The 10,563-nt window shown below is 39.1% G+C and overlaps 2 protein-coding genes across 3 annotated transcripts in view; one reads left to right on the forward strand and one right to left on the reverse strand.

Moving 5' to 3' along the window:
- The window catches only part of METTL9 (methyltransferase like 9), a 31,082-nt gene that overhangs the window by 18,179 nt on the left and 2,340 nt on the right, over positions 1-10,563 (forward strand). The window lies entirely within an intron of this gene.
- IGSF6 (immunoglobulin superfamily member 6) overlaps positions 671-10,563 on the reverse strand; it is an 11,487-nt gene continuing 1,594 nt past the window's right edge. The window contains exons 1-6 of one of the 2 annotated variants that reach the window (XM_025206999.1): positions 9,705-10,557; positions 8,824-9,177; positions 7,326-7,435; positions 6,730-6,786; positions 5,888-5,971; positions 671-3,514 (exon numbers count right to left, since the gene is read on the reverse strand). In XM_025206999.1, coding sequence (XP_025062784.1) covers positions 3,470-3,514; positions 5,888-5,971; positions 6,730-6,786; positions 7,326-7,435; positions 8,824-9,177; positions 9,705-9,765 — 711 coding nt within the window. In that variant the 5' untranslated portion in view covers positions 9,766-10,557 and the 3' untranslated portion in view covers positions 671-3,469. Of the gene's footprint in view, positions 3,515-5,887; positions 5,972-6,729; positions 6,787-7,325; positions 7,436-8,823; positions 9,178-9,704; positions 10,558-10,563 lie in introns of those variants that run through there. The other variant, XM_006026119.3, reaches the window with a different exon arrangement.

Consider the following 10,563-nt stretch of genomic DNA (forward strand, 5'->3'; position numbering starts at 1 on the left):
AGTAACATTTAAATCTGTTTTTTTGTTTGTTTGTTGTTGTTTTTTTTGCTGGGAGGGGGCAAAACTAGTCTTGTAAAAACCTATACAACATTTTAAATGCATTTTGACATTTTGGACACAATTTCTTATGGCCTTTAAGGTGAAAAGGTTTGTTTTTCTGTCCTAAAAATTCTGTAAGATTCCAGTGAATAATGAAACATAGAATAGTCTCTCTGGCAGTATCCTTATGTTCTAGATTGAAACAGTGACTGAGTATTATTCTGTTTGTTATATACCTTTTTAGAATTGTACATGTGTATTCAACTTCTCTGTATTTTGCAATCAGTGGTATCCAGGATCTGCTTTCCTGCATTCACCTCTTCTGACTACAGCCTATTGGGCAACTGCACAATAAAATTTAATGCAAATTCTGGAGATACTGAAGAAGGGACAAATGCAAGAGCATATTTTTACTTCCTTGTGCATCAATGACCTAATATTTAGTGGAAGTGGAACTCTTCCCTGAATGTAGAACTTCAAGGTATTTTTTTATTGGAAGTAGGAATCTGCTGTTTGACACCTTGTAAACTAGAAACCAGTGGCATAACTAGAGAGTGGGGGGGGGTGATAGGGGAAACTGCTTCCCCCTAGTTGGGGGAGGGGGGCGGAATTGGGGGAGAAGGGGAATGAGCAAAAAAAAAAGGTGGGGGGGACTGCTCCTGGCAGCTGCATGTTCTCATTTGCAGGTACAATCACCAACTGGAAGTCGCTGCTTCCACTTTGCCCCATTCACCGAGCAGCATTTCTATACTGCTGTCAAGGACGAGCTTTCCTCGGGCTGGTGACCTGAGGCAAAATAGATACTTAGTTTCAGACAGCAGGGTTTCCAATAAGTTTGTTACCCACCATCGAGTGGCCATGAGCAGCATTTTTATATGTCCTTCTGACCCCTTTCAGGTATCTCCTTTAATGTATATGTACATTTGGATATGTGGGGGTGGGGAGGTGTTTGTGTTATTTTAAGAAAGCTGTTTTGTGAACATAAGAGTTGAGTGTTTCTGGTTCCGTGTTTTTAATTTTCTGAAATGTTACAGGTGAGTTGCAAACAAATAGCCACTAAGCAAAGAGCACCTATCTTGTTGTGAAAGGCACATAGTTTCAATTGTGTTAAGTTTTAGAACATAGAGTAAATTCCATTTTTGGACTTTAACTTATGCAAACTTCTGATGGGGAAAAAACTATTCCAATCTGGTACAAACTTTTAATAAGTTATGCCCCACAGTTAAATACCCAAAAATATTTTCCTAAACCCATAAAGGGAAGGGGTGGGGGAGAGAAGAAACTTTTTAAAATTAATCTATTTGGCCTATCAAGTGACAAGAAAGCAGGAACCTTGGATTCTTAGATCACTTGTTAGAGCCTAGACAAATTGATTTTTTTTTTTTTCTTGCAAAGCAGTCCATAAAATACAATTATGACTTGAATATTAATTTAACTAATTTAGGGCCAAATAACTATAATATTTATATGAACATTAATCCAGACTCTGTCCAGTTTCAGCTCACTCGGTATTATGAGCCATGTCATTTGTTAAAAATTTCAGGTACAGAATAAGACTTTCTTACTTGCTTAATTAACTTTATTTTGCAAAGCTTTATTCAGTTTTCTTCACTCAAAAGTGCAAAACTTCAGTTTTAGAGACATTGTTGTCACTAGGGAAGACTGGTTGGTAGCATTTCCCACATTCCAGTCTGTTGTCTTTTCAGTACATTTTATACACAAGACTTGGGGCCCAGATACAGTATTTTTACAGGCAATGGAGATCAATACCAACAAAAGAGATTCTAATTTTGACAAAACACTCCCTGTTGTACTCAGTCATAGAATCATAGAAAATTAAGGTTGGAAGGGACCTCAGGAGATCATCTAGCTCAAGGGAGGACCGTCCCCGACTAGATCACCCCAGCCAAGGCTTAGTCTAGCTGGGTCTCAAACTGTGTGATCCGGCCCATGGGCCTCCCTGTGAATCCCATGGGGAGCCCCAGGAGGTGGTATAGGGCCTGATACTGGGGTGCAGGGAGAGCCCCATGCCATTCTGCTGCCCCACAGGGCCAAAACTGTGAGCACTGCTCTTTTGTAAGATGATGCATAAGAGGGAGCAAAGGAGCACTTAGAACAAAGACTTGAAACATAGAGAGGAGTCTAGAAAGAGTATATCTTTTAATGATTCCTGGTCAATTATTAGAAAAAGGTAAGAGCCCCTTTAGAGAAGGTCTTACAGATTTGTATTTTATGATTTAGCCTGAAATTAGAATTTAATTAAAATTGTGTTCATTAATAATTTAGTCTTTAAAAATCCCATAATGCTCTATACTTGCTACAGCCTGTTTCCTTGTTATTAAAAGTTGTGGAAACTATTGATACAAATGTTATACTGCAGAGAAAACAAAAGAAATGGATATTTCCTTTTTCACATTGCTTTATTAGCTAGCTACTTCTGGAATTATAGTGACATCTAGAGTTGGAAAGTGCTTTTCCACAAGTTATTTCCACAGAGACTTGGAGAGAAATACACCACTATTTTAATGTTAGACATACAATACAATCTCATCACTTTATCTTGACATTTGTGCATCTTGCCAATTCATAACATTTGAAGTAAACGGGAATCTTAACAATCAATCATAGTGCATTACAAAAAAGCCCACAATTTGTTTTTATGTAGTTAAGTTTTACTTTGTCCATGCTTGTATTAAGTATTGTGTAGTGTGTATAGAAGAATTGTTTATCCAATAAAAAATGTTAACCTGTAGAATTTGCAGCTACACTACATCTAGGCAAATAGTTTAGAATTAAATAAAGGATTGCATAATTATTATAGGAGTGACTGCGCAAGTGTATGAGATGCCACACTTCAAGAGTGAAACCAGTTTTAAATGCCTGGGATTAAGAAGAAACTTGGCCTTATTGGTGGATTAGTCTCTAACTTTGTCCACGGGGGATTTTGGAGAAGGGAAGTTGTTTCCACTTTCCTCTGAAATATCTGGCGCTGGCCTGTGTTGGGGACAGGACAGTGGACTAGATGGACCTTGGGTGTTGTCCGAGTTGGAAGTTCTTGAATTACTAAAAGTTCTTGAAATGTTAGCATTAGATTCATATGAAAAAATACAGAAAGGTTTTTTTTTGTTTTGTTTTGTTTTTATATGCAGAAATAAATTCTGAATAAGAACATTTCCATGGAATATAAGCAGCTCTTCAATGGAAGTCCCTTTCCAATGTATTTATTTACATTTGCAGGAGCGGACTTAGACATGCTTTCCTATCACTGTTCAGCTTATTTTTCTTAGTACGCAATCAGAAGCAATATTACAAAAACAAAAAACAACCCCCCTCCCCCAAAACATCATTCAGTAAGGATCTATTTTTTGGAAGGAAAGTTGAAAAAGACTTGGGTTTTGACTGAGAAATCTCAAACACCTGCTGAATTTTCTCATCTGTTTTGATAAATGCTGTCATCATCTGTTCCCAAAATCTCCTGGAAAAAAAATATAGAAAGCTTCAATGTTTTAAAATGAGCAAAACTGTTCCATACAAAAAGACTGCCTCATAGAGGCAAGCTTCCCTGCTGTCCCCCCTGCCCAACTTTGATACTCTTTAAAGATGCTTCTTCCCCTTCTTTGTGTTTTATATTCAGATTCCTTCATGCACATGGCATCTGTGGCATTCTCAGCCTTTCTTAATTCGCTTTTGATTGTCTTTGAATACAGCCCCCATGGAGCTTATAGTGAGACACATACATATTTGATTTAAGCTATGTGCATCTGCCATTCAGAGCAAATACAAGCCACCAATTTTATCTGGGTGGAGGGAGGCAAGGAGAAGGGGGGGCAGTTATTAAAAGAAAATGTTCAGGGCCTGGAAACAAATAAAATTCAGTTTTGAGGGAGGGGAGGGGTGACTTTGTTTGACCTGTCAGCACTGCTTGCCTGTTTCATTGTATTTTTCTATTAAATGTTTTGATCCTTGGTTAGAATAGGAAAGGGGTTTTATTGCTTCTGCAGTATGAATTCAGGAGATTTTTTTCTCAATTGGAAGTATACGTGTGTGTGGTTCTGTAATTTTTGTGGCACTAGGAACAGCCCGTTTTGTTTTTATTGGTGTGAAATAACTTGAGTGCTTTTATGCAGTGCTAAAGAAAAAATGTTTTTAGAGCTTTTCAAAACTTTATTGGGACTATTTCTTATATCCCTCCACTTGACGCACACAGCTTTCCATTACCAAGGGCCCAACTATACTCAGTTCCAGAGAAGTAGTTAAGATTAATGTCATGGCTAGCGTGATGACTACTTCTTTGGAAAGAGGAGAACCCCCAATGCTCAGGTAAGATATAGCTGCCAGTTCTAGTGCCTCAGGAATGCAAAAAATTAAACTTAAAAAATCATGATGTTAGATTTAGAATAGCTGTGCTGGTCTGGAACAGAAACTTTCATTCCTGCCTGATGCCCTTGATAGTAATTTCTCCCAAAATACTACAGGGAAGATGAAGAAACATTTCTCTGGAAGTTCATGTATGCATATATGAATTATTTCTGCTTGGGATATCAGCATGTTAGAATAAATCCAAGGTGGGAGAGATTACAGGGCAGGGGATGCAGTCATAAATAAGTGATAAGTTGTGCAGTCACATAGTAAATACATGCACATGCAGTAAAATAATCATCCACAACCTCTTTATAGTAAACTAGCTGAAACATTTGTAATTTAAATTTTTATTGCAAAAGTGTTGGGTGGGTTGGTTGGTTGGTTTGTTTGTTTGTTTGTTTTTAAATACAGGATTTTTACGTATCCTTTGACTGGATACTGTAACGGAATCAAAACTTCCCACTTTCAAAAGGCACCATCCCCGCCAACCTCCTGCCGCCTCGCCGTCCCAGGCGGCGGGGATGGTGCATGGTGCATTGCAAGTCCACCGAGCCTGAGCTTCCCTGAGCATGCCTGGGCTTCCAGCATCCCATGCGCCGTTTAATTCAGTGAGTGCTTCCTGCGAGCTGAGGCTGCACCTGAGCAGTTAGCATGCTGCCTCAGTGGCACCAGGGAGCACTGCTGCCACGGAGGGAAGCACCAGGCACCATGACCTGGTGGTAGCTCACGCAGGCAGGCTCCACTGAGGGTTGGGGAGGAGGTGAGGTGCCTGTTCCTTTTTTTTCTTCCTGGAGCCTGCCTGCATCTCCCATGGCTGGAGAGTGAGCTGCTAGCAGGCCCTGAGTTGTGGGGTACTTCCCGGGCAGCACCTGTCCTCTGGCACCCTGCCTGGGCAGTCCCAGGTGCACCGCTGTCATGGAAGGAAGCACCAGGGCCCCCCACAGCTCAGGGCCCACTGGCAGCTTGCCCTGCGGGACAGACAGGCAGGCAGGCTCCGAGGAGGAGAGGGGAGCCAAAGGCCCTTCACTGCTTTTTTGCCTCTCGCCCTCCCCGCAGAGCCTGCTGTTTGTCTGTTCAGATCATGCTGGTTGTTTCAGTAAACATTGTGATTCGCTGCCAAGACAGTCAATCGGAGTGCTGCGGACAGACAGACTAAGCCTATTATTATTATTATAGATTACATTTGCAGGTTGTGCATGCACACAGACATTTAGCATAAATGTTCTTGGAGAAAAATGACTGTAAATTCTCCTATTCATGTAAAAACAAAAGCATCTAAAAGGCCAGTAATTGTTGATTGCAGCCTGTTTGTGCTGTCACTTACTGTTGCTCAGAAGAATACTCTAAACAAGTAGGGGGAAAAATCTGTTTTGTTGGGAATATTATATAGTTCTGACATTACAGTTGCTGTTTTGTTTCCTATACAGTTTGCTAGCAATAAACAGAAGATTTTGGTAAACACTTTCTTATAGGACTAGTTACTTACAGTCCGATGACAGTTTTCAGCATATCTCTTCCTGTATAGTTCTTGTGCAATTGCTTGAAAAACTCTTCGTCCACTGTTATGTTTCTGTAAATTGAAGTGTGTAGTTAAAGTTAAAATATTGGCAAAGGATTTGGGGAAAAATGCATTTTTCCCCAACTTAAAAGTCAACCAAATTCTTTATTTGTATGTGGCTTAATTTTTGAGGATTATCAAATGTATAAATATGAGTATCACTATAATTTAAAACAAACAAACTAAAAAAACGAGTAACCCTAATTCTGTAGTCAAAAGGGGATTAATCCTTACTGGGATTAACTTTTCCAATAAGTAATAACTCTCTTTTTCAGAGCTTATGTTTTTTTTATATATGAATTTTTAAATACAGCCTAAAACTGCCACACAAAGGACAAGAGGGGAAAATTGGTGTCCTAGCCAGGATTGGCTTTGTAATGATAGTTCATATGTTGCTGACTTGTAATATTAAGGTTACTGAAAACTGAACAAAGCAAGTTGCCCATTTGAGGAGATGCTTAGTGTTGAACTCATTACAATATACATCGCTTTTCTAGAGTTACCCCAACCATAGATGAACAGAAAACACTTTGAATTCAACAAATACTTTTTTTTTTTTTTTTTAATAAAACTTAGATTAGAAATCATCAGTGCCTAAACCCCACAGGGTTTATTAGCTCTATAGATTCCCAGCCCTTTATTTGAAGCTTGTCACCCAACTTAAATCCACATTCAATGTATATTCAAAGTTATATTTGAAAGAAGGGGGGAAAAAAAACAAATCTACAAGTTGAAGATGCACCAAATGAGTGAAGTCAATATTAACATACATGTTGCTCTCCATTTTCATTTTCTCTCTCAGTTTTCTTCAGTAATTTAGATTTTGACTGCAAGAAAATGTCATAGTTACTTACAGAGCTTTAAATTCCAACTAATAACTGAAGTAATGCTGTAGTACTGCTAAATGCATTGCCCTGTGATAACATTGAAGAATTTATTATCTCTGTAACTTTTATCAAGGTCATTTAAGTCCCAAGTACCAATTATGATGGCACTTAAATTGCTTTAAAGGAAATCTTAAATTTTGTTATTAGTGTTTATTTCACTGCAGCTTGCACACATGTCTATATAAATTCTGTTACTAGTTTACCAGTAGAAATAAATCCACAGGTCTGATGTGGTAACTGATGTTAGATCTTTTTTCTTTAAACTAAATAATGCTATCGTCCCCCTTTATAATTATTTTTAAAAACTTGTAAATAGCGGAGATCAGTTATAATGAGGATTTGGGGGCATTTGTGTGTTACGTAAAACTCATCTGCAAATGCTGCTGCAAACCAATATTGCCCTTGGCTCTTCCAAATAGAAAACATGCAAGTTATTTAAAAAGTGGGAGAAAACTCAGAAAAATCAAATTTAAACCTACCTTATAGTAGATTATAAATAGTGAAAGTATGGTGGTGTTGTATAAAAACAGTAAGGATGAGAGGACTATCATGAGGGTGTATTCTTCAGTGTAGCTCTTTCCAGTCCCTTCTATTCATAAAAAAAAAAAAAAGTGTTAGAATGATGTATAGCTGTTTCTATTTGCATGATATTTTTAGTAAAAATAATACATTGTACCAAAGCCCTATTTAGCTGAGGAACTAAATGCTGTACACACATTATTAATAGATTAATACCTCCTGGTGCTGATTTTTTTTTTTCTTTCATTTTTGATACCTAAATTACAATGTTTCTGTTGATCAGCTAGGAACTGCAGATGCATCATAACTTAAGTTTGTCCTCCATAAATCCCTGTGCCTTCTGGTCTAGAATCTGACTCCTAAGGAACGTCTGAAAAATTCATGTTTACTTGAACTTTTATTTTGGAATACAGGGAGTATATCTCAGCATGTGTGTACACAGAAAATGAAGCTCTTAGGAGAGGACCCATTTAATTAGGTCTTTTGGTGATGGGAGTGTCGTGGGGTTTTAGAGGAGGGTTGCTTTTGCTTTGCTTTTTGTCCATAACTTGGTAACACAAATAGTTTTTTAAAAGTGGGAAAGTGAGGCACAGAAATGAAAATGTTGGTCACATAGTGAACTTGTCCCAGGGTCCTCCTCTAGATACAGTAGATACAGTTTTTCCAGAATATGGCTGTTTCTCAACAGAAGTCTTTTTTTAGTCTGCGTCTGTCTCATTATATGATTTCCTTTTGGATAGACAAAACCCATGCCCTTATGCAATTTGTTGCAGACTGCGTGCAGTTTTGACATTGAACAAATAGTATGATGCAGTGCACAAATCTTATGGGCTACTCCTAGAATATTTCCTGAGGATCACTCGCGTTTAGATGAGGGTACGGCATCCTGGGTGCCTGTAAATGTGCTGCGGGGCTGCTCCAACGTGCTGTAATTACAGCACGTTGGAGCAGACCCAGTTAATTGAGTCTGCTGGAGTGTGGTAATTACCACGCTCCCATGGCCTCCAGCGTCTCATGTATCGGCACCCCCGTGCTTCGGAATGGTGGCGGGGGTGCTTGAACTAAAGCTCGTTGAACAAGCTTTAACTCAAGTGCTGCTGCCACCGTTTCGAAGGGCGGGGAGGCTGATATGTGAGACACTGTAACGCTTTAATTAGAGTGGCCCACACTTGGAGCACAAGTAAGAGTGCCCCCTGTTAGTGAACCATTAAAAAAATGCTTATTATTAGCTTTACCACTAAAACTAGGGAGGTATTCTATCTTGGCTCTAAATACAGAACTCTTATTGATACCAATATTTCATTGAAATAGCTTAGGTGGTACCATGACCCTGTTTGCAGTTTTAATTACTATTAATTTCTAGTAAATGAATTCATGGACCATGTTTGCATGTTTAAATAAGTGAAGAGAATATTTTGGCTTTTAGGGTATTCCTATAGAAAGTAGTGATTGACTGACCTCTTACCACCAGAATTGTACCTTCCCCGGTTTGCTTAGAGGTGGGTGAAAATGATTGTGAAAATGCTACTCCACAGAAATAAACAGCACTGTCATTTACAGTCAAATGGCTGATCTGAAGTGAAACATTATTCTTAGATGGTTCAGTCACTTTGAATTTGCCAGTGTTTGTGCACAAAGGTGTGCATAAAGCCTCATGTTTATGAGCAAGAAAACGAAACCATAGAACTTGAGCGGATCCAGAGCATCCAGAAGCAGAGAAACTGCATGTTATGTTCACGGTGCTGACAGTATAATCCACTTCCCTAAGCGAGGGTTGTGCGACAGTAACTTCGCAGGTATCTATAACGCTACCTGTTGAGGAGAAACAAAAACTTAGCTTGGTATTATTTATGTGACTGTATGTAGGCCCTTCTACTTCACTGAAAGGAGTGTACCAGCAAAAGATTTATAGACATATTGCAAAATATGCATGGCGTGTAATCAGCTATGCTACCACCCTAGTAGATCTTTCTCAGCTGGACATTCACCAGGCTACAGCATCTGGGTCCCAATATGTTAGACTCATGTGTGCTTTTGAGATTCCTTTGGTCTGAGTAAGCCACCACACTGTTCTGCCTTCACACCTCTGATGTCCTAGCAGGGCACAGTCTTTTTGTTAACCCTTTCCAGTAGTGGGACTGAGAGGTCCAGCTACCCTGCAACAACAGATCTTGCCCCTAGCCTCTGTAGATCTCTAACCTAGTAGCCACAAACTGAAAGAGAACCAGCACACAGACCTTGTAAGTGTTCTCAGCTATTCACATTAGCTAGCACAGCAATATACCCATCTAGACAAGGTAATACACACCATATGTATTTTTCTGCCTCAGGTTTCTTACCAGTCTTGAATGTTCTTTGGCCTGCGTCCTCTAAGAAGCCCAGGATCTCCCATCTACACATTGTCTCTGAAAAATATAGTCTCTTTCCTGTGCAGCCAGTTACCTTCTTCCTTAGTTTATTCCACAATTAAACAAGATTTCTACCCCCACCCCCCCAGTAGAAAAGTATCCCCCTGCCTTCTGCTTAACCTTCATGTGTCTCTGGTCCCCCTCCTTAGTGTCTCAGACATCTTTGTTTCTTTGTTCTTCTGAAAATTCTATAGCTGGACATCCCAGCACCTGCAGGGAAGTTAGAGAAAGCTGATTTCATCTTTTTTACTCCTGTGTGACAGCCATCCTATTGTCTGTGGGCTTACATGATATCCATTAAAGTTTAACTATCCTCTAGTACTTCTGATCTGAGAGATAGTGAAACAGCCTTGACAGCGAATGGTGATTTTTTTTATTTTTTTTCCACACACACTGAGGCATTCCCAATGCAGCAGTTTTTATAACATCAACCAGACTTCAGAAATTGTGCATAAACGGCCTTGCCAGGTTGTTACACTTGTCTGTGGGTTTTGCAGAACAAGCAGTTTCACTTGTTGATTTTGACATTTTAAAAATGTAAGTAGTACAGTGAGGAAGAGAAGGGTAAGCAGAGCAGAGAAGTTCAGTTAAGGAACTGGATCATTAGCAACTTTAAAGTTTTTCAATTTAATATTAAAAGGGCATTTCCATAAGTTATAAAACATTATTGAAATCTACAATTATAGTATAACGGAAGCACACTTTGGTTTATTCAAGTCAGGGGCTAAATGCACAGAATTAGATCTGTTTGCAAAGTCCCCATTTCAGTGTAAGTGCCATAGGCTTACCA

The sequence above is a fragment of the Alligator sinensis genome, unplaced genomic scaffold (genome assembly GCF_000455745.1).
Source record: "Alligator sinensis unplaced genomic scaffold, ASM45574v1 scaffold330_1, whole genome shotgun sequence".
NCBI lineage: Eukaryota > Metazoa > Chordata > Crocodylia > Alligatoridae > Alligator > Alligator sinensis.